This window comes from Schistocerca gregaria, chromosome 4 (genome assembly GCF_023897955.1).
Source record: "Schistocerca gregaria isolate iqSchGreg1 chromosome 4, iqSchGreg1.2, whole genome shotgun sequence".
Taxonomy (NCBI): domain Eukaryota; kingdom Metazoa; phylum Arthropoda; class Insecta; order Orthoptera; family Acrididae; genus Schistocerca; species Schistocerca gregaria.
Window position 1 is genome coordinate 116872154 of NC_064923.1, and position 25106 is coordinate 116897259.

Below are 25106 nucleotides of genomic sequence, written 5' to 3' on the forward strand. Positions count from 1 at the left end.
TGCCTCGTGATAGAAACTGTATCATGTTGCTGAATATCTTGAACATTGTTGTGTATATTTACATGGTGATATGTTACTTTTGCTGAGGTAGGTAATCATATGACAGAAGAACCTCACTTTTGATAAATGATTTTCACTTCATGATCTTGTGGCTCATCAGACTTAAATTTTTCATCAGATCAGTCACTTTCACCATAAACAAATGTAAGCCCTCTCTTCTATGATGTCTTCTATATAACAGCTTAAATTCATGTACTTAAAGCACCAATAATCTTCAGTAGATGACGTTCTAAGTATGTTGTTGGATGAGGTAGGGAGAAAATATCTGTACTAGCTTTAAACAAAGAAAACATTATTGCCGGACAGGGAGAGACCTTCGAAGAAAGAAAGAAAATTGCCAAACAGCAATTGCAGATTGCTTAGCAATGAATGTTGATAGAATGCTAACCAATGAATGTAGATTGTCAAACGATGAATGTATTTTATCAGAACTTGAAAATAAATCACAGACTACTAAAATAATTCAGAGAGCAAAGAGAAGAGGCGGCCAAGAAAGAAAATTTGTAATGGGAACTATGTGGCAGAGTCGCTGTGCCATCTGTTGAAGTACCGCAACATAGAAAACTGTTAGTAATGATTCCATTCACTTCATTCACACTGAGCTGCAGAAAATCTTAAAAAAACCCATAGGCCCTTCACAGTGACTCACAACTGCCCCTGCTGCCACTGCGGCTTGAGGGGCGAGAATAGATTGGTGGTGATTCCATGGCTGTTTTAAGATGTGCAATGTCTTACTCTTAGGGAAGATATTACATTGACAACTCGGCCGTTATTAGGATACTCATCTGTTTAGCCAATTTCACAATATTTAGCTCAACCTTTTTGGCTTAATTACTTTACATACCCTTTTAGGATTTAACCTCCACTTTCCCCGTTATCACAGAAATGTGTGCCATCTGGGGGCAAGGCACCTTAGGTGGTGCATAATCTACCCAACATGCGCTGCGAACTTCTGCGCCTGCTATTAGAAGGATTTATGTTCGCACCCAAAATCCAGCACAGCAGCCCATCTTTCCTGGGAAGGTTGTCATGTACTGTCACAGTTGTAGCCCCCTGGTAATGCAAGGATCACATGGCTAATGCCTGAGCTGTAACCTCTCCATGCGTGCTTGGGTATAGGTACCTGCCCAACCTGGAACACCGGGAATCCTGGGAGTAGCTACTCTGCAATGTAGCCTTTGCCGTGGCAGATAGGTGCGCATGAGGAGAGCCTCCAATCAGAGTGAGTGGCATCAGGGTGGGCAATCCACAGTGAAACAAATCAAACTCGGCCACACCGGTGGCCATACCGAAACAGCTGTCGGAGTGGATAGAAAGCCAGATTTTTGTGCCAAAAACCCCCTCGTATTTGGTCATCTCGTGGTATGAAAGTCGGGCAAGGAGAAATGGAGGGTCACTCAGTTTTTTGTATGCTCCAGAAACAGTGGAGAACCTTTTGCAACAATTAAGCCACTGTTTTTAATTGAAAATATTGAGGACCTGTCTGGACCTGTTTGGAGAAGTTGCTGCAATAGAGAAGATGAGAAACGGATCTTTGTTGATCAAAACATTGAAGGTTAACCAATCACAGGCACAATAAGACTGAGACAAGCTCGGTGATATACCACTTACTGTCTCTTGTCATAACAAGCTCAACAGAATTCCAGGTGTCATCTTCCTTTGTGACCTAATACTACAAACGGATGAAGAACTGCGTACTTACTTAGATATGTGTGGAGTCAATTTTGTTCGCTGCGTGTGGAGATGATCTAAGAATAATAGGGTGGATATTGGAGCTTTTATCCTTGCCTTCAGTGTAAATGGTTTACCTGATAAAGGTGTAAAGCCAAGCCTTATTTTCATTTTCCTATGAGGTGATTTTGTTGATAGAATCTTGAACACATATCCTCCTGCTGTAATAATGAGGCTGCTTGTGGTGTGTGTCAGGACAACACATGAGGGCAGGTCTTGCGAATAACTTCCGACACGTGTAAACTGTCTAGAACACCATTTCCCCCTTATTCGCCCACATGTCCAGTTTTCAAGAGGGAAGAGAAAATCCAGGAATATAAAACACTTAACTGCCTGTGTTATCAGGATCCGATGAAAAAGTTTGAATGTCTTCACTCAGGCAATATGATATTAAAAACATTGTGTCAAAATTCACAACTAGTGCAATGACGAAGTATTGTACAGCAACTCTTGGGTCCAGCCACATGTCAACCTATGTTTCTCAGTTGGCAATCAGGGGAGTGGACATTAACTCCCTCAACATCCATACCATCAGCACCAGTAGTAACCACCCCATCAGTGCAGCTGGAGTTGAGACTTCGTCCTCTGGCACCAGCATGGAAGAGGGCACTTGTGAAGGGCTCCTTTCAACCTCCTCGGATGAAACAGACTAAAAGTCTACCATAACCCAGTGGCTGACAGAACCACAGGCTTTGGGTCATAGAATGGTTTTCTTCTACCCCAGAGATTAAGAAAGCAAAATCCTCACTGTATTTGCAACCTCACAGGGACAAGGAAGCTAAATTGAAAGTTTAACCAAATTCTGCTGCTTTGGTAAATCTGGCCCCTATTCACCCCCGAGGTTGAGCGTATTAATATTGATGAAGAACTGAACATTCAGGTGAAGCATGGCTGGGCAGCAAATAATTCATAGTCCAATTCCCGCCTTTGCTGATTTCTGAAATCTCACCCTGTTTTTCCATTGGAACTGTTGTGACTAACATTGCTACCTGGCAGAAATCAGTCAGTTGATACTACTTACTGTGCAATTTGTATGCCACTTCAGAAGACATGGTTCTCAGAACCCCAAGTACCTACTATTAAAGATTACGAATCCTACTATACAAATTGTGTTCACACCGAGAGGCCATCTGGAGGACTCTACATGCACATTAGATCAGATACTTTCAGTGAGCAGGTGCCACTAACCACTGTATTAAAAGCTGTGGCCATTTGTGTCCACCTGTCAGGTAGGATAATAGTGTCTAATAACTACCATATATGCTCCCCCGCAGATGTATTACACACTGTGAGGTGGTGGAGCTAGTGGAACAGCTGTTTCCACCCTTACTCGTACTGGCGGACTTCAATCCCCACAAGCCTCCACAGGAATTTCAGAACCGGAACTTGGCCTTCTCAACACTGGAGCTGCAACACTTTTCAGTATGACCATGGAACGTACTCTGCCCTATATTGTAGCCTGCAGGCCAAGAATCTCGATGTTTAATCGAGCGATATGCCCCTAGCGACATCTGCATCTGCATATGAGTCTGTTCAAAAAATTCCAGAACGTTCATAATTTCGCACCTTGAGACTAAGGTTCAGTCTTCACAATGGGTCAGGAAAGGTTCTCCAGGACCAAAAAAGGCTCATTAGGTCAGGTCAAACGTCAAAGTCATGAGGATAGTTTTCTTTCACTGTGAAGGATTACTTCATCATTAATGTGTGCCACAGGGACGAACTATTAATCAATTGTACTGTTGGGACATGTTGCAATGCCTGAGAGGAAATGGCCTAAAATGTGGCAAGACAATTTATGTTTCTTGCATCATGATAATGCACCCGCACATTCATCCCTGTTGGTGTGTGACTATTGCACAAAAAACAAAACTGCTGTGCTGCCTCAGCCTCTGTACTATCCAGACTTGGGCCTGTGGACTTTTTGTTATTGCCAAAGTTGAAAAGCCAGTTGAGAGGATGAAGATTTGCAATGATAGATGAGATAAAAGAAAATTAGCAGATGGCACTTTGCGCGATCCTGCAAGAGGCGTACTAAGACAGCTTCCAGAAGTGGAAACAGTGTTGGGAGGGGTGTATCAATTGTGGAGGAGAGTATTTTCAAGGGACCTAAGTAAAAGGTAAGAATAGTAAAAAATTTTGTGGACAAAGTTCTGGAATTTTTTGAACAGACTTTGTACATACTCCATGAACCAGCGTGTGATGCATGGCAGAGGGTACTTTGTATCACAACAGTCACTCACTTTCGTGTTCCACAATCAAATGGAGTAAGGGAAAATTGACTTATTTACGTGTCTCCATAAGAGCCTTAATTTCTCTGATCTTTGTGGCTCTTATGTGAGATGTATGTTGGCGACAGTAGAATCTTTTTGCAGTCAGCTACAGATTCTGGTTGGTTCTCTCAATTTTGTCAGTAGTATTTCATGAGAAGAGTGTGGGCTTCTCTCCAGGAAGAGTTCACAAAGAATCTCCATATTCCTAGCATGTTGATCAACTCTACCAGTAACAAATGTAGCAGCCCGCCTCTGTTTGGTCTGGTGGGTATTCCAAATAATTGAGCATTACCCAAGAATGGGTTGCACTAATGTTCTATACACGGTCTCCTTTACAGATGAACCACATTTTCCTAAAACTCTTCCAGTAAACCAAAGTCAACCATTCGCCTTCCCTACTATCATCCTTACGTGCTTGTTCTAGTTCATATCACTTTGCAACATTTCACCTAGATATTTAATTGAAACGACTGTTGTATAGCAAGCTACAAATGTTGTATTCGAACATTACCAGGCAGCTTTTGCTACTCATGTGCATTAACATAAATTTTTTGGCCGACACAGTTGTCAGAGAACGCAATCAGCTTTTCCTCTTGGATGTAATTTTTTCAAAATACACCTTTAAACAGCTCGATATTTTGTCTGGTCCCCATTTAACTGTTGCTAAACAGGGGGGACAGATTGCACAGTTCTTCTGCAATTTTGCAAAGTGTTGATTTTGTCCTGACTGTACTCTGAACGAGTTGCTTACATGTCAGCAGCACAGTCAGTACTGAGCTTGTTTTGCCCGGTCCACCACTGTAGTGTGCGATTGGCAACTAGTGCCTCCCATATGAGCTCTGTAGACAGTCTCCTGCCGGAAGAGGGTCAGATGACAGCAACAGTTGCCGAACTATGTGGTTGCTCTCTATCAGATGCCCGTTTACTCATGTTCCTCAACTCTGTTTCGTAACCAAGAGTTCAGACTGTTTACAAATCGTCCAGAACTGGGTAGACCAGCTCGGATACAGGGAACTCCAACTGCCCCCTCTTGTCTGTGTTCATAAGACATCCCTGTCAGCACCTCTTGTGGTGTGTACCCAGTCCTTTGATTTCATTGGACTTCATTTTTTAGCCTTAAGAAAAATGATGATCCCACCATTCTCAGAAGACTGTTCCATTTGGTATTGCATGACTGCCAGAAATTCAACAGGCATCTACATGGATGGATTTTGTGGGGTCCTGCCCACTCGTGTTTTATAGGGTACCTAAAGGATGCTGCTTTCTTGGATAGCTATACAACAATTCAAGCAAGTCATATTAATAGCTTTTATTACAATGAAAGAGATTGACAATACTTAACTTTGGATTTACTACAAGTTGTCCCAAGCAATGGGCGACATGCAAATAAGTCAGTGTCCTTCACTATATACAATGTCCACATAAGCAGTGGACATGGATTATGAATAACTGCTCTACTGGTGTCCATCTTCGGTTGGTTGGCCAAGGCTGGCAGGAGCGGTGCTTATATTCTCTCCTTATAGAGGCTGCTTCTGTCGTGGTGCAGTCCTAGTCAGTAGGCCATTGGCTGACATCATCTCACAGCCTTCTCTGCTCTTGCATTCTTCATCCTTTCTACTGGCACTTGTCGTTAGGCAGTAACAGATTTGAAGTCAGTTACAGTGTCGGTCCTGCATTTGTACAAGCAAGGGGAACAAGAAGTATTCTCAGCCGAGTGCCTGCAGTGTGTAGATTGCAGAGTTGATCGCCAGGGTTCTGCAGTACATTAAAACTCTCTCCACAAAGGACCTCCTTGTTTGTAGCAACTTAATGAGCTGCTTACAAAGTATATCTCTGTGCTACCCCAAAACCATATTGATCACTAAAATCCAAGACCTATTAATTGATCTCCACAGCTCCAGACAACAGTAACATTCATCTGTACATCAGGCCACATGGGTATTCAGGGAAATGAACTCGCTCACAAATTAGCTAAAGAAGCAACCACAGGACACAAACTTGATCTCTGAGTACCCGGCACAGATTTACAATTGCAACTGAGGCATCAAATTTTGAAAATCTGAGATATTAAATGCATGCTACCATTATCCTCATGAAGTGGAGAGAAATCTATGGGACCATCATGGTGCGTCATGCTTCTCTCCAGGCTTCTCTTTTGGAAAGATGCGATCGTACAGTGCCAGTTGTGTACCAGCCACACCAGACTTACCTACAAGGTCCTTTTGCATCAAGAGGACTCCCCCAGTGCAGCTATGATAGTCATCTCATGATTGGTCAGATTCTCAGAGTATGCCCTGCTTGTTAGTTTGAGACAAGCAATAAACCCATTACGTCACTACCTCAGATACTACTTCAGCATAATGGTTTACCAGCTACATTATTTCCTGAGGGAAAATGTATATGTCTGCTTGTGTCTGTATATATTTGTGTGTGTGTGTGTGTGTGTGTGTGTGTGTGTGTGTGTGTGTGTGTGTGTGTCACTCAACTTTGACACCTTTCCATACACCACAGCATCATCAACATCAAAAAATTATGTCATTTTGAACCAACTGATTACAGCAAGTGTCACATACATTTTCAGCCATAATGCCATGATCACACACCCTGAAGCTGGTAACTCTTCTTTTCTCATTTCATATCTTTTTATGTCATTTTCCTTTGAATTGAAGGACTGATAACAAAGTAATATAGTCTTATTAAACCCATAATAATCATCACAGCTGCCTCTATAGAACTTTTTATCCCTCCAGACCCACACATTACTACCTTTGATCTACTGCTCAAAATATACAAAAATAACCTTGCCCTCTCATTGTTTGTGGCTTTCACTCATGGAATACATCTCAGTGCTGATAGATAGCACTCCAACCCATAGCACAAACCTTTCATCTTCCTAGATCGTCTTATCTGTAAATCAATTGTCACCCCTCTCTCACCAGTAACCCTCCTTGTCACTTCAATGAAACCTAACTCGATATTCCACATGCTCATAGCATCCTAATCCTAGCAAACTACCTTTTCCAGTGCCCACAGAAAGTTCCATAAAAGTGTCATTATTGCTGTTCTAACCAACCACCTTGGTGACACACAGTACCCAATAGCTGAGAATACTTTGCACGTCAAAGGACCAACGTACCTGCAACACCACACAATCCATCTTGATTCTCCCTTCTGGTACTAGTTTTTGCGGACTCTGGTGATGGAAACTTGGTTTGCCACATATGTTTGCATGCTGCCCCCCCTCCTTGACTTTACCTCAATTTACAATACCCATCTCTTTCTTGTTTTGATGGTATTGCCTATTACCTGTTATATGCATTCTCACTCTCACTTTTTTATTTTTCCTCACCCCCCCCTTTTTGGTTTCTACTGTTAATTCACTTCATTCCTCTTCCGGTTAATCCATCTTTATTTTCCAATATACGCTTCTATTATTGGCTCAGTGTTTATCAATGTACTATCTTTGATATCTCTCTCTCTCTCTCTCTCTCTCTCTCTCTCTCTCTCTCTCTCTCTCTCCCCCCCCCCCCCTCCCCACTCATGTTATCTTCATCTCCCCTCCTCCTCACAGCTGGTAGATCCCTTTTATCCTGGAGCTGGGGAAGGAACTAACAATTCTGGAAGCTTAGGATAATTCTTCCTACTTTTACATGGATCTTTAATTTAAAATTTCATTTATTATGTGGCTCAGTTAGCCTGGGAAAAACTAACGGTTATTTCAAGATGTAGGACAAACAACTGTCAAAACTGTGTCAAGTTATCCCTTATCTCATTTCTATAGTTCTAGCTTATCTGTGGCCCTTATATGATACATGGTAATAGTCACTACTATAATGTTGTCATAAATTTATTTTCTTTGTGGGTTTTAAGTTTTGTGGTCTTGGTTATAGAAATTGAGGAGCAGTTATTGGTTTCAGTGGTCAAGTACTACACCTATTTTGCTTCCACGAAGCAGTTTGTTTGGAAATTATTGAAATATTGTAATTTCTGTTTTTGTTACTTCTTTGTCGTCATATCTGAGAAACAGGACACACATTATGTTTCTTTGCTATACATCAGATTGTTTAGGATACCAGTTAATATGAAAAACTGCGACCCATAAAGTGATAAAGAAACTTCTTGTTCGGGTGAAATTTGCGGAACAGTTGGTCTTTTGATGTGCAGTTACTGTGACGTGAATTTTTAAGTATGACTTATGATCGTGGTATCATCTATTTTGTGGACTCTTCTACCTGCACAGGCTTTTTGTGGTTCTTCTGTACTACTTATGCTCCTGTCATTCTAGACAACTAATTACATTTCTAACAATTAGAAATTTTCATTTCATCCCCTTGTGAGGCCTACCTCGGTATCTGGGAAGAAATTGCATTTGATCTAATACTACACAGTAGTTTGCTGACAATTCACACATTTGCATTGCCTGTTGTTTGCCTGCCGTATGAAATAAACACATTGTAAACATGAAAGCAGATACTTTGAACTTTTATTTTTTGTCCGTACTGATCACTTTGACAATTAGGATGTTTAAGAGATTAATGATCACAAGATAAAGACTAGATAAAAATTATTATTTGCAGATGCTGAAGAAGTACCATAAAGTGTCACATTTTGTCTCTCAGTTATCTTTCAGTTCATATGTATGCACCAAATAAAACATTTTTTTACTAAAATGGTTAATGTTTTTCAACAGATTTTTGTAAGAAATTATCGGAAAAAGAGGCTCGACAGAACCTGCATTCAAGTAATACGGACACGGACTCGGAGAATGACACTGACTTGGAACGTCCATATCATCATCCATTTGAACTTAAGCAACAGCCCTTACCTTCCTACTACAACTCATCCAAGGTAAGGGCATTGTTTATGGTGGTGGGCATTGAGTGAGGTGGTGGCTGGGATGGTCAGTGTGTGTGTGTGTGTGTGTGTGGGGGGGGGGGGGGGGGGGGCAGTGAGAGAAAACTGAATGAAATGTGAATATGTATGATGTGTAACAGAATGAAATGCTTCAGCAGTGAAGTGTAACAGGTGTCATACTTTGCGTGACCTACATGCAATTCCAATTGTGGTACAGTGTTTCAGAATTCTTGTGATATCCTTAGCTTACTTCATGCAAGTAATAGAATGGTTTATTCATCAGAGCTGTGACTCATTCCTTTCTCATGTATTGTCAGTTGTAATACTGCTGTTACTGAAATGAAATAGTAGCTGGAAAATAAGAACAAGTAATATTGCCATTTGCTATGCTTCATCTGCTACAGTGCAGTTCTAATCTCTGGCTGTCAGTTCAATTCCAACCTCTCGCAGTTATTTATTGTTTAACATTTGTGTGGTTTAATGATACGTGGAACATTGTACTATGCCAAAAAGTTCTTTGTGGGTATTAATAGGAGCATAGGCAAGCAATTCAGTTCAGTCTGTAGTTTTGTGTGTGTGCAGAAAACATACTTTCAGTGTGAAGTTTTAGTTCTTGTTGATGACTAAGCAGTTGAAACTTAGTACTTGATTCCAGATCATACGTGACAGTATATCACATGATTGATTCTGAGGATGAATCCTGCATGTTATAGCTCACTTTCCAACACAAATCATTTTAAGTAATAAACAGCATGTTTTGTGGAATAAAACTTCGGTCACCACCACCACCATATATAAATCTGAAAAAAGGCCTTGAATTTTATTCTTTGCAATTTTTTTATTCTTTGTGCTTTGTTAAGATTTAAGCAAGATATTCATTCAGATCTGGCACAATTTCATATAATTTTCTACCTCTCCTTTCTCTGTCTACAGGTACATATAGATTTAAAAAAGATGTAGGTTTTTAAAGAATTGTTGAAACATATCCACAATGATTTCTTTAAAAGTCTTCTCTATAAAGCACATGATTCACAACAGAGTGATAATAACTGGCAACTAATGCCAATAGTATAAGATCCTATTAGTTGTAAGAGAACCAATACTCATTGCTCAAAATTTGCATTTACTACCCAAAAACAGCACTTGATTGAATAATCTTACACTATTAGTAATATACTGCATATTGATTAATAATTTAGATCCTGTACATTACCATTTATAATGATAATTTCTATGGTAATGCAAACCAGTATGACATTTAGACTGACAAGCACTTATTCTGGCCTCACTGTAACCATTACTTTTCTTAAAGATACCCATGCAAACAATTGCAAGTCAGTCAGTCAGTCATTAGCACTCTGAATATAAAAGAGAGATTCTGAATTTAGTTGTACTTATATACAACAATGTTTATGCTTATAGTAATGAGAAGGCTCAAAAGGTCCCTTATACCTTTTGTGTCAAGTCAACATTACCTATCAAAGTAGAAGGATATTAAAATTACCTGTAATACTTACTGAGATACAATTCATTTGATTACATTGGTCATATTTTACCAAAAGTAAATCAACATTCAAGTGTGTAATCTAAGTGACAAAAGTAGTGTACTGAAACAGGACTAAGCACCTCTTCAGGAAAACAACAGATTTTCTCCTTAGAAAACTTATCAAATGTTGTAACATTTTATAATTCTGTACTTGTTACTATAAGATTTTACTGTTTCTACTATAACAGTTAAAAGTATTTTAACTGAAAGTGGCCTCTTTTAGCAGCCATGTACACAGGCAGTGTGTAGTTGCGAAAGAACAACAAGTAATATTGCCATTTGCTATGCTTCATCTGCTACGTTGTAGCAGTTCTAATCTCTGACTGACAGTTCAATTCCAACCTCTGGCAGTTATTTATTGTTTAACATGTGTGTGGTTTAATGATGCGTAGAACATTGTTCTATGCCAGAAAATTCTTTTTGGGTGTTAATAGGAGCATAGGCAAGCAAGTCAGTTCAGTCTGTAGTTTTGTGTGTGTGTGCAGAAAAAATGCTTTCAGTGTGAAGTTTTAGATATTGTTGATGACTAAGCAGTTGAAACTGAGTACTATCACAAGCTTGATTCTGAGGATGAATTCTGCATGTTATAGCTCACTTTCCAACACAAATCATATTAATTAATAAAGTAACAATGTCAGGTCAAATTAAGCACGATGCCTCAGTATAAAAAATTACAAGAAATATGAGTGTAACCTGAGATCACAAACGAACAGGGTGTTTAATAGAAAGATCACTGTGCAATGATTCTAATCAGAACTAAAGAGTTAAATGTGAGTATTGCATGCCTTATACCATTGTTACAGAGATGGTGAGCCAACTAATGGTGCACATTTCAGTTCACCCTTTATTAGCCCATAGCAAAAGTTGACAGCATTGACCAAACAAAGTGAAGGTAGTATGAAAATCATAGCCCAAGAGTATGAATTCAGTTGACTTCTTTTTACAGAGGTTATTCGTTGATAGCTGAAGTAATTCAGTTCCACAGCACTCAGCAATTGTCTTCTGATGCATGTAACAGTGTCAGGTGCATTGTGATAAAGAAAAACCTCAACTCGTATTTGGGAGGACAGAGATTCAAATCCCATTCATTCTGTCCAGATTAATTTTGCTGTGTTTGTCTCAAGTTATTTTAAGGTTAAAGGTGATAGGGTTTCTTTGAAAGAGCACAGCTAATTTCCTTCCTCAGTTTGAGCTTGTGCTTAGTCTGCAATAAGCTTGTTACTGATGAGGCATTAATTAATTTCATTAATTCATTCATCTAGGGATCATTCCACAATAATGTAGGACTTGTCATCATAATGCAGTGAAAATAAATTTACACTCTCATAAAATACATGAAGAGTCAATGGGAAAAATGGGGAAGTCACATTTTGTACATTTCTCAGGAGATGAGATTTAAACTTTCAAGATTATAAAAAGGTATTCAAAATCCTCCAATCGAGTGTAACCAATATAATTATGATGTCAGATTTAATGGTTGTAGAGGGTGTACATTAGAAAACAATGACAGTTGAAATTATATGATTAAAACGAACATACAGGCAAAAGACATACAACTTACCACAACAAGAATGTTGGAAGTCCATCATTTTTGGTAAACTTTTGTCCCTTCTTTGCGGTGTTTAGCATTGGAAGATGCTATTTGTGGGTTTTTGATTTTGGTTCATCATATGGTAGACCGCAATAGAAATTTCTTGCCCCTTAAACACACAACTTCTGAAGTTCTTGAAAGTCTGCATATTTTTCATAAGGTATTGGCAGGAACTCTGAAAATATATCCCCAGAATTAGTAACTTAAAAAAAAAAAAAAATCAATCAAGGTTCACCTTTGAAAAAGTTTCGTATTACAGAATACCATTATTTGCTCAATGGTGCAATAAGAAATCGTCAGGTCCTTGCAGTTGACATTCAGGCTTGACGTCTACTTGTAGACCACCAGAATGCTACAAGTGTACTGGTGTTCAGGTTTTATTGTAAGTAAACCTGTATTTGAGCAGCTTATCCTGCTTCACATTCAGAGCTTCTCTCGGCAGAGAACACTTAGGTTTCTAACAGGGTTTTAAGAAGGTTGTTCAATCTTGCCTAATTTCTCATTGAACAGGAGTGACTTTGTAAAGCCATGGATTCCCACTTGCTATTTAGAAAGGATTTTGTTGAACTCTGCAATAACTTTCCGTTTTATGAAACCAAAGTTTTTATCACATTCCATGTTAGAGTGCCCTCCTATTGGAAATACTATTTTGGCACTATCTAATCTCTTAATTGTATGAATGAGATATTGATGGTGTATGAACACTGCATTTCTTTTGGATCAAGGTTTTCACTGGCAGAAAATTATAATTTCATTCGCTTCTTTATCTCCTCAATCTTCCATGTAAGTATAAAATATTGCATCACTTTTGGACATTTGATGAATGTTGAAACAGCAAAGTGATAATTCCATGCAAAGTGAAAGAGACCTTCTGGCAAACAGGATTTTCATTCATGGTATCATTTCATTAGATTCTTGCAGCGTATCATGAAGAGCAATGAGCAGTTTCTAGCACTGGAATTGTCATGCCCGGGCCTTTCTGCGAGTAATTAATATCACCAAATGTAAGCTGATTAAGTAGGAAGATTTGCCATTCCAGTCACCTAACAAATTGATAAGCTGTCCTCTTTCATGAGGTTGATTTGTTTGAAACACACAGACAATGGGCATTTGCAGTCACTGCCTAAATCATGCGAAATTGCTGATTAAAACATAGAATCTCACCTACATCTTGTGATGATTCTTACATTTTGATGATCATACGAGGATCACACGACTACCATGCTTCAAACTAAACACTGTGACTGTAAGGAAACAACACAAAACTTATTACAGTAAAATGTTTGCATTTATGTCCGCATACATACTTGACAAGCCATTGTATTGCATATGGCGGAGAGTGCTGTGTACCACCACTAGTCATTTCCTTTCTTATTCCACTCGCAGATGTAGTGAAGGAAAAGCAATTGTCTGCATGCTTCTGTAAGAGCTCAAATTTCTCTTATCTTCACAGTCCTTAGATATGTTGGCGGCAGTAGACTTGTTCTGCAGTCAGCTGCAAATTCCTGTTCTCTAAATTTGCTCAATAGTTTTTGGTGAAAAGAGTGTTGTTTTCCCTTAAGGGATTCCATTTGAGTTCATGAGTTCTCTCTGTAAAACTTGCATGTTGATCAAACCTACCATCAACTAATCTAGCAGCACACCTATGATTTACTTTGATTTCTTCCTTTAATCTGACCTGGTGGAGATCTCAAGCACTTGAGCAGTACTCAAGAATGAATCGTGTAAGTATTCTGTATGCTTCTGGGTAGATGTTGTACACTTTCCTAAAACTCCCCCAATAAATCGGAGTTGACCATTCACATTCCCTACTGCTTCCCTGCTCATTCCACTTCATATCACTATGCCATGTTACACTTAGGTATGTAATCGTCACAGCTGTTTCAAGCAGCACACCATGTATACTTTATTTTAGCATAACAGAAATGTTTCCCCTACTTGTCTGCATTAATTTACATTTCTTTTTTACTTTTAGAGCAAGCTGTCATTCATCACCCCAAACAGAAATTCTTTCTAAGTCATCCTATAATCTTTTTACAGTTACTCACTGACAGTATTTACCCATATACTACAGCATCATCAGCAAACAGTCGCATATTGCTTCTCACCATTTACGCATATAGAGAACGAGAGTGGTGCTATCACACTATCCTGATGATCACTTGCTGTCATGGACAGTGTACTTCGTTTTATTACTGAAGAGGTCTTTAAGCCAATCACATAACTTGGAACCTAGTCTGTATGCTTGGACCTTCATTAACAGTCTGCTTTGGGACACTGTGTCAATTTTTTCCAGAAATGTAGGAAAGTGGAATGTTCCTGTTGCCATTCATCCATGGTTCGCAGAATATTGTGCAAGAAAAGGCCAAACTGAGTTATGCTTTCTATATCCATGCTGAATTATGGACAGGAGCTGTTGTGTCTCAAGGAAATTTATTATATTTAAATTTAGAGTATACTCAAGAACTCAAGAATTATGCAGCATACCAACATTAAGGAAATGGATCTGTAATTTTGCAGGCCCGTCCATTTCCCTTTCTTATATACACGAATCAGCTAAGCTTTTTTCCAGTTGCTTAGGATTTTGTGTTGGATGAGAGATTTGTGATAAAAGGAACCTGAGCAAAGGGCCGGTGCCATAGAGTATTATCTGTAAAACCAAATTGAGATTCTGTCCAGACCTGGTGACTTATGTTTTCAACTCTTTCAGTTGCTTCTTAGTGCCATGGATGCCTCTTTCTATTGTACAGGAGTCTGCATGTGGTAAATCTGTAAGTTCCTCATGCATGAATGATTTTTCTAAATGTGAAATTTAACTTCAGCTTTTGTTTTGCTGTCTTCTATTGCCACACCAGCCTGGACAATGAGAGGCTGACTAGAAGCCTTCGACCCACTTAGTGATTTTATGTAGGACCATAAGTTTCTTGGGATTTTCAGCAAGGTCCTTCACTAAGGTGTGGTGTAAATTTTTGTATGATTCCGGCTTTGATCTTTTTCTAGATGCACAAATTTTGACTAATTTTTGCCTGTTGACGTCTCCACTTTCTTTTTTGACCAGAGTGTGCAAAAACACTGTAACGTCAGTGTTTTTTTCCGAATTTTGCATTTAAACCTTTGTGCATCTTCTGTCCTTCACCCACTTGCTTGGCAGGCGCTTCTTCAGAGTGCAATTTACAGTCAGTTTAAATAGTTCCTCTACATCCATTATATTGGAACTAAATGATGTCCGTTCATTGTCAAAATAGGATATTAGCAACTACTCATTGGCTCTTTTCTGCATAAAAATACTCCTTGCCTTATTTGTGGATTTATTAATTCTAGTAAACGTCCTCACTGAGGCAATATCATGATCAGTAATCTTTCTCTTGGTATTGACTCTGTTGATGAGGTCAGGTCTGCTTATAGCCACAAGGTCTGAAATATTTCAATTGCCTGTGGGTTGTCAAATTAATTGCTGAAGGCAGTTTTCAGAAAACACATTGAGAACTCCTTCACAAGATTTTCTGTCTATACGACCTACAGTGAATCCACAGACATCCCAGTCTATACTCGGTATGTTCAAGTCGTCTCCAACTAATAAGGGGTATTTCTGCATTACTTATATTCTTTAAGGAGTAAACCAGTTTTACCTAATAAGTCAATTGTAATAGCCCTTAGATACTTCTTGGCCTAAGATTGCCTCATAAGAAGCAGGGAATCAAGGCTGCGACGAGAAGTCCTCTGGTAGGAGTTTGTTGTAAATTTTGACCCCAAATGTGTTCTGACATAGCCTTTGGCCAAGATGTGTCTATAAACTGTTGAAAATGACATATCAGCTGAAGCCACTGACATGAGATCAGGCATTATAGAATTTACTAGAGCATTTGTTACAATAAACTTTATTATTAAGCTTAAGTGCTGGCTCTGAAACAAGCTGTCTTCCAGTCATTATTTGTCTCGAGTTGTATTCGCTTTCTGGATTGTTGCATATGTAAATACATATGTGACTGGAGAATGTAATTCATATCACACACCATATTGCAACAGTAAGTGCAGTTTGTCCATGAATTTTCTCATGTACTAATGTTCATTACACCACCAATTTTTTTCTTTGATTTTTGCATTATCTTTTTAGTTAATAATAGGTATCAATCAGAAATGTCCCAGGGAAGTGTGATAGGACTTCCAGTGTTCTCTATAAAAATGAATGATCTGGTGGCTCTTAACAGTGATGCTGTTGTATGTGGAAAGTGTCATCATTGAGAGACTGTAGAATACAGGATGACTTGGACATATTTTCTGTTTGGTGTGTTGAATGGCATCTTGCCCTAAGTATGGAAAAAATATAATTTAATACAGGAGAGCAGGAAATACAATCATTTAATGTTGAAATACTGCATTAGTAATGTGTTACTTGACACAGTTACATCAGTTAAATATTTAGGCATAAAGTTGGAAAGTGACATGGCTTGCTGTAGGTGAAGCCTACTGATGCGCCTCGCCAGTAGTCGCCAACTGTGTCAGCTATGCTTCGGCCAGCAACATAGGCCATTTCCGGAGTGTGAGTTGAGGAACAGGCCCATGAACAGACAATAGCCTCTAGAACGCAAGAAAGAAAAATTTTCCAGTTCACAGTTACCAATTAAATTTTCCCTAACCCCTTCAGACAGGTGGCAATCTTCACAACCCTTCCATCTTTTGCAGCAGTGGTGACATTGAGTTCATGGATGTTATCAGATGGCCCCTTGGAAATGTGGGTTGCCATGAAAGGGGGCTTACCAAGGTATGGGAGGGTGAATTATACTATAAAAGGGTGTACTTTATATGGGCTTGATGCCATAAACAATTATTAATTCAGTTCTAAATTTGTTTTACTTTTAATTTACAGCTATTTTGGAATTCACATCCTTGAGTAAGGGAGCCAGAGTTATATCAGAAAGTATTACAAACATAGAAAGGAAGAAACTGTGATAGATTCTATATTTGTACAGTTGGAGTACCAAATTGTTAGGACGACATCAAACCAGAGTATTGAATTTACTACAGGAATCATAGTAATATTACAATATTGCAGTGTCTGTATTATTCTGAATTATGATGCATTGTGCCCTCGGACAAGCCTGCATGGCCAGAGGAACAGGCCTGTGGCGCCTACAGCCATTATGAAATAAATTAAATATATTTGCAGTTATGAATATGAATAACTGTCAGCTGTATAATGGAATGATGTCAATGAAAATTAGTGACAGATTGGGACTTGAAACCAGATTTCCTGCTTATCGCAAGTGGTCGCCTTACCATTTGGCCATCAGAGCACGACTATGGTCAGACCCAAACTTCCATATGTCATAAACCAAGTGTCTACAACTGTTCTCGTGCATCCATTATGTATATTCCCATATGGGGAGACATTGTACTTGAAAGTCACTTTATTAGTTTTGCTCTCTAGCATGGAGTGTGAATAGTGATACACAGGGCGATTCAAAAAGAATACCACAACTTTAAAAATGTGTATTTAATGAAAGAAACATAATATAACCTTCTGTTATACATCATTACAAAGAGTATTTAAAAAGGTTTTTTTTTTTTTTTTTTCACCCAAAAACAAGTTTAGAGATGTTCAATATGGCCCCCTCCAGACATCGAGCAATATCAACCTGATACTCCAACTCATTCCACACTCTACAGCATATCAGGCGTTACAGTTTGGATAGCTGCTGTTATTTCTCATTTCAAATCATCTATGGTGGCTGGGAGAGGTGGCCGAAACACCATATCCTTAACATACCCCCATAAGAAAAAATCGCAGGGGGTAAGGTCAGGGCTTCTTGGAGGCCAGTGATGAAGCGCTATGTCACGGGCTGCCTGGCGGCCTCCATCGCCTCGGGTAGTTGACGTTCTCTGTAAACTGTTTATAGCAACGTTTAATACACCACCTATCAGGAGGTTTAACACCATACTTCGTTCGAAATGCACGCTGAACAACTGTCGTCGATTCACTTCTACCGTACTCAATAACACAAAAAGCTTGCTGTTGAGCGGTCGCCATCTTGGCATCAACTGACGCTGACGCCTAGTCAACAGCGCCTCAACCGAACAAATGTACAACTAAATGAAACTTTATAGCTCCCTTAATTCGCCGACAGATAGTGCTTAGCTCTGCCTTTCGTCGTTGCAGAGTTTTAAATTCCTAAAGTTGTGGTATTCTTTTTGAATCACCCTGTATATGTGGGGAGATGGAAATTGATTAATGATAATTGCTTGAATAATTGGAAAAATTGATTGGAAAGAATAGTTTAAAGAAACTGGTAGGTAATTTATGAATCTCTACTCAATCGTGGGTGACTTTAACTGGTACCAGTATCAACAGACCTTCATTATCAATACATTCATGGTCAATAATAATAATAATTTGCATTGCATACTATACTGCTTCACATTAATTCCATTCTGTGTAGTCTTGATTATGACAAAGCTGATGCAGGATTGCTCCTCCACTGCTCGCACAAGTTCCCACTCTGCTTCGAACCGCCTGATGCAGGATCTTGGCGGTGGGCGAAATGATGAACAGACAAAGATGGATGTCCCAGATGTGCGAATAACTTTTGCCTTTCTAATAACTTTTTATAACACTTTCAATGTACAGTTGAGATACACATTTTTTTTAACAGTGCTGGTATGACGGATCCAAGCATATTCTGCACACTACCACTAATAGAAACAAAATGGGGAAGATACAGGAATTAATAAATTGAAGAGTGTATTTCTTATTTTGTTTCATACAGATGTATTAAAACATTATTGTTGCCACAAAACAACTCATTAATTTATCTTTATCGGTGTTTGTAACCAATTCAGTTTACATATAGCTTACATATAAGAAAAGAAAAGGATGAAAAAGTAATATAATTCAATGTAAGTATAAATTATATATTACATTAAACTACGCCTGCTCCTACTGTCACACCAATGTTCCAATTGTTACGTACAAAAGACACCTTCAGAGTGCTTGAAACATGTAGTTAAGTGAGGTGATACAAAACTTCTAACCAAATGACACACACGGAATAAATGGTGACTTCAGTTCACTCACAACCCGCCATCCTAAAAACATACAGTATCAAAAGCTCATACAGTAAATGTTAGGATAGTGTCCTAGGTTATCTGGCAACCACAACATTCAATGCTGTACACGTTAGTGAGCATAGGTAGAATATTGACATTGTAATTGGCTCTTGGTGAAACAGAGCAGATGAGAAATCACCGGACATTCCCATAAATATTTACCAACAAACCCTACTCATTCACTCTGTATAGGAAAGGAGCACTCCGTGCTATGAACAGTGGCGTAACCAAAACGTAAACACAAATAGTGCGTAAGAATCACTCATTTTTGTTCATATTGAGCAGAGTGTAGTCTCCTGGTGAAATTGACAACATAATGCAACAAAGATGTCATTTGGACCCTGTTTTGCAGTATAGAATACTCCGCTGCCTTGAAGCAGGCCAGACACGGACTGAAGTCTCAGTAAGGCTTGGATGTGCCACTAAGTGTTGTTTTGAGGCTTTGGCGATGGTTTCAAGACACAGATGTTTGTCGTAGACTAGATTAAGTTTGAACGATAATAACCACCCCCTAGTAGGACTGATATATGATGGTAACTGCCCGATGAAATTGGAGTGCACCTGCAAGGCAATTGGCTGCAGAGGTTGCAGCTAGCAGGCTCAGGAGTTGCTGTTTCCCAACAAACTGTGTATTGGAGGCTGAGAATAAGCTCACAAAAGGCTCTGTTTGCCATATACCTCGCATTTCACATCCCACTCACTCTGGCACAGAGATAGGTCTATGTATTTTGCAATTGGCAACATCAAAATCAGTTAATATGTGACAGCATGCGCTGCCTAGTATGTTCCAGAATGCTGCGTGCAAACACTGTCTTTTGTGGAGCTCGCCTTTCATCTTGGTTTCTAGTGGTGAGAGAAAGGTAGGGTTATGGGCTTTGGATAGCCCTTGGGCTAGCAATCATTTGTATACCTAACAGAAGGGCCGTTTTACTACAGCTATCCTACAGTACAAGGTCAATGTTCGAATATTACACACTTTTTTCCAACTTACGGGCAAATTGGTTGGCTTTACGGGGATAGCAAGGAAAACTTGGTATACAATGTTGGAGTGCTGTGTTGCCCCTGTATATACCCTGTGTAGGCATGTGGTCCTAGGACGATGTCGATGACACTGGAAAGCCACAATGATGTGATGGCCAATTAAGGAAGGCATCCCATGTTGCTGACCCTTTACGTCACTCAGCAGTACATGCTTGAGTTAACACTTTCCGGCCCCAAGTAAGATGTTCCAGCGACACATATGTCTGCTGAATTCCCATAGGTGGTAACAGTTCATGAATTAGGAACTTGCCCTGGTATGTAGGGTTCGTGACAGTACCGTTCTGGCTGTGAACTGCTATCGTTCAAGACAGAAGTTTGATGCTGCTGTGGCCTCTGAGGGCTGACTCCCCATTGTCACCTCAGTCACTGTGGTGGACTTAGAATCATGAGCTGGTCTGTTGAAGCACGCTGCCCAGACTGGTGTTAGGTGTGGGCTGGCCCATAGCATGCTGGAAACTGACATGTGAGCTGGTATGGTGAAACAGGATGCCCAGACTGGCATCAGGTTCTGGGTGGTCAACAGACATGGACCCAATGTCACAGTGGATGCTGCCAGACTGCACCTAACTGTGTTAGAATCAGAGTGTATTTATAATGATTAGTAGCACACTTGTGCCATTACACCGCTTCCAGGCACATACAGGTCAACATCTCAGTGTCCTAATTGTGTAGTTATTGACCTTTTTTGTGATGTCACCATGATTGCATGACTTAACCTGGCCACCGTGCTGTGTTCAAACAAGCTCACTTATGAAATTACATATCCGACATCTCTGTGCAGACTGCTTGGTGTTGCACTCATCTGCCTTGGTGCTGCTTCAGTTAAGTAATGTCCAAAAATTTAGCGATGGTGTTACATACCACCCCTCTTTAGGAAGACCTGGAACCCGGGGCTACACCTGTTACCAGTCTGCAACAGAAGACTTCACCACAGAATTATAACATAGGTTATTTATACTTTCTCCTCTTACATCAGAAACAAGTCTCCGTATGTGGGGCACGTCAGCCCATGGCTTCATTGGTCCATAGGCTACTACATAAAATCACCATTCTCATCTGAGTTACCCCTTAAACATTAAGCAACTATTTATATGAATATTCCCATTTTGCCGCCCTGAGGTGTCTCATACTGCAATCAAGAATGCTAATTTCATCACTGCCCAAGGCATCAATAGTTAATTACATCTTATAATTCTCTGTTATTACTATATGCAGTTTCCATATTCACCGTACATTCTTGTGTATTAGTGGTTAACCAGTCCAACAGTATCTGATGTACTGGAGGAGTGCATTGTTGAGTGGCCCTCCACCTAAGGTAGACAAAGGCTGCGCAAAAGAGAGTCAACATTAACATGTTACCTGTATTTGTGACACTTAGGCAGGGTGTATATACTCCAGGAAATCCAGGAAAAACCTGAAAATTTTTTCATCCAAGAGAAAGCTGGGAAAAATGCAGGAATTTTATTAGAATTATGGGAGTTTTTCATTGTTTTAGTCTTCAGTTAAATTTTTCTAATTTTAACTGGTAAGAACTGATAAACAGAAAAAATGTGTCAAAGGCTTTTTGATGAAGACTATGGAATACTTTGTAACAATAAACTGCTGCCGATGGGAGTGACGTCACAACTGTTAACATTAAGTTTATTTGAGCAGTTGCCGGCGGGCTCATGTGCATGCACAGTTGAGTTGTGTATGGGCTACTTGAAGTGTGGCTGTTGAGTGTATCAACAGTTGTAACAAGGAGGCAGATGCTACCTAAAAAAAGGTTTGTTGTGTGGCCGAGCTACCAGATTCATGCATGCACAGAGCAGTCTGGGTGGTAGTAGGGAGGGAGTTAGTCTCCACATGAGCTGTGTTTATGTTAGTGATTTTGCTGCTTCCTTCTCATTTACAGTTCTCAAGTCAAATGGAAGCATAGTAGATTTCTATGGGTGGGAGCTGTCAAGTGAATTAAAATACATTCACATAATTACAGAAGGCTAAGATGTGTCATTAGTTTCAGTTTTCTGATTTTGTATTGTTCCCACGTTTTTGGCAGTTAAACCTTGCAGAACAATGAAGTTACTTTTGTTGGCTTGCTAAATAAATGTGGCTTTTATTAAGGCAGTCTCACGATCTCAATGCTTCGCAAGCTAATGTGCTGTGTTTGGGGGTATTTGAATCTATACTTTCATAATATGAATATAAAAATATGCTGCGTAAATGTTACTGCACATCAAAGATCTTTCCAAAAGTTTTTTTTCCCCACATTTCTTCGTTCTTTGAGTGCCGGAAAGTTCTACACTGGCGTGTAAACCTTTACCATTCAAAGGATTGATGTTTTTACAGCTCCAAGGGAAAATGAGAGAAACTGTTTTTTTTTATTTTTTTTAACCAGGAAAAATCTGGAATTTTTTTTTTTCTCTTGTCCTCATATACACCCTGATAGGGGTCTTGATCATGTACTGCTGCTCCTCCTGATACTGCTGAACATGTAAAAGTATTTCTTCCACTGAAATGTGCCCCTCTTGCATGTCTCTGAATCTGTTTAGGGACAGGATTAGGTTAGGATGCAACATTTCAGACAGGTTGGTCATGTTTTTCACTGGAAGGTTCACTAGTGACTTCTCAGGCCAGTACAAATGTGGCTGTGTAATGTTCAACTTGGTTTCCCTCAAGCTGACAGGTGAAATATCTGCCTGCTTATGTCACTCCCGTGCAAATCCACACGTTCAGCTCTCTCAGGCTTCAACATTGTTCAGAGCAGTTGCTACAACTACTTCAGTACAGTTTACAAGTAACACCCAGTTTGAACTTGCTTGCTGAAAATAGGGTCATGGCTCCAGTATGTCACGTGGACAATCCTGACCTCCTGCTTTACCTAAGTTCAACTGTCTCTCTCGTGTCCTGGTGCCCATATGTACCCCCTGGGTCGGGCAGATAGTAATACTCTCCTTTTGACAATGTTAAGAGTTCAGTTAATGACATCACCATATGCCTTACACCATCTTCTGCAGTCGCAGAGGATGGGCTTACTGGTAGTTGGGAGCTCCAACATCAGGCGTGTAATGGAGCCCTTTAGGGAAATGGCTGAAAGGGAGGGAAAGAAAACCAATGTGCACTCTGTGTGCACACCAGGGGCAGTCATCCCAGATGTGGAAAGGGTCCTTCCGGATGCCATGAAAGGTACAAGGTGCACCCATCTGCAGGTGGTCGTTCATGTCGGCGCCAGTGATGTGTGTCACTATGGATCGAAGGAAAACCTTTTTCTGGTGGCTATCTGATTTGGAGAACACTGCCAGTCTCGCAAGCGGGATGAAAGCAGAACTCACCATCTGCAGCATCGTCGACAGGACTGACTGTGGACATTTGGTACAGAGCCGAGTGGAGGGTCTGAATCAAAGGCTGAGACGGTTCTGCGGCCGTGGGGGCTGCAGATTCCTCGACTTGCGCCATAGGGTGGTGGGGTTCTGAGTTCCGCTGGATAGGTCAGGAGTCCACTACACACAGCAGGCAGCTACACAGGTAGCAAGGGTTGTGTGGCATGGACTGGGTGGTTTTTTTTTTAGGTTAGATGGCCTCGGGCAAGTACAGAAAGGGCAACAGCCTCAAAAGGGTGTGGGGCAAAGTCAGGACATGAGGGGACCAAGCAGCAATCGGTATTGTAATTGTAAACTGCCGGAACTTCAAGTGCTGATAGAAAGCACCAAAGCTGAAATCGTTATAGGTATGGAAAGCTGGCTGAAGCCAGAGATAAATTCTGCCGAAATTTTTACAATGGCACAGATGGTGTTTAGAAAGGATAGATTGCATGCAACTGGTTGTGGCGTGTTTGTCGCTGTTAGTATAGTTTATCCTGTAGTGAAATAGAAGTGGATAGTTACTGTAAATTGTTATGCTTGGAGGTTATACTCAACAACCGAACTAGGTAAATAATTGTCTCCTTTTACTGACCTCCCGACTCAGCAGCATTAGTGGCAGAACAACTGAGAGAAAATGTGGAATAGATTTCACATAAATTTCCTCAGCATGTTATAATCTTAGGTGGAGATTTCAATTTACCAGATATAGACTGGGACACTCAGATGTTTAGGACGGGTGGTAGGGACAGAGCATCGAGTGACATTATACTGGGGCACTATCCGAAAATTACCTTGAGCGATTAAACAGAGGCCGGCTGAGGTGGCCAAGCTGTTCCAGGCACTACAGTCTGGAACTGCGCGACCGCTATGGTCGCAGGTTTGAATCCTGCCTCGGGCATGGATGTGTGTGATGTCCTCATAATGCTCAGAGTCATTTGAAACATTTCAATTAAACAGAGAACCGACTCTTGTAGATAACATCTTGGACCTACTGATAACAAACAGTTCCGAACTTTTCGGCTCTGTAAGTGCAGAACAGCTGTTGCAGCATCCCCGAATATGGAAGTAAATAGCAATATTAAAAAAAGTGAGGATGGTTTATCTGTTAAGCAAGAGTAACAGAAGGCAGATTTCAGACTACCTAACAGATCAAAATGAAAATTTCTGTTCCCGACACTGACAATGTTGAATGTTTATGGAAAAAGTTCAAGGCAATCATTTAAACCGGTACGTGCTGAGTAAAACCGTGAGGGATGGGAAAAACCCACCGTGGTTCAACAAGAAAGTTATGAAACTACTGCGAAAGCAAAGAGAGCTTCACTGCAAATTTAAACGCAGCCAAAACCTCTCAGACAAACAGAAACTAAACGATGTCAAAGTTAGCATAACAAGGACTATGCATGAAGAGTTCAGTGAATTCGAAAGTAAAATTCTATGTACCGACTTGACAGAAAATCCTAGGAAGTTGTGGTCTTACGTTAAATCAGTAAGTGGATTGAAGCAGCTTATCCAGGCACTGTGGGATGAAAATGACTTTGAAACAGAGGATGAAATAATAAACGCCTTTT

General features: G+C 40.0%; 1 protein-coding gene across 4 annotated transcripts in view; it reads left to right on the top strand.

Moving 5' to 3' along the window:
* LOC126266740 (serine/arginine repetitive matrix protein 2-like) overlaps positions 1-25106 on the top strand; it is a 320191-nt gene that overhangs the window by 82585 nt on the left and 212500 nt on the right. For all 4 annotated transcript variants that reach the window (XR_007548913.1, XR_007548912.1, XM_049971227.1 and 1 more), the window contains one exon: positions 8752-8909. Coding sequence is in view for 2 of the 4 variants with exons in the window: in XM_049971227.1 (XP_049827184.1) it covers positions 8752-8909 (158 nt within the window). In the remaining 2 variants the exon portion in view is untranslated. The remainder of the gene's footprint in view (positions 1-8751; positions 8910-25106) is intronic.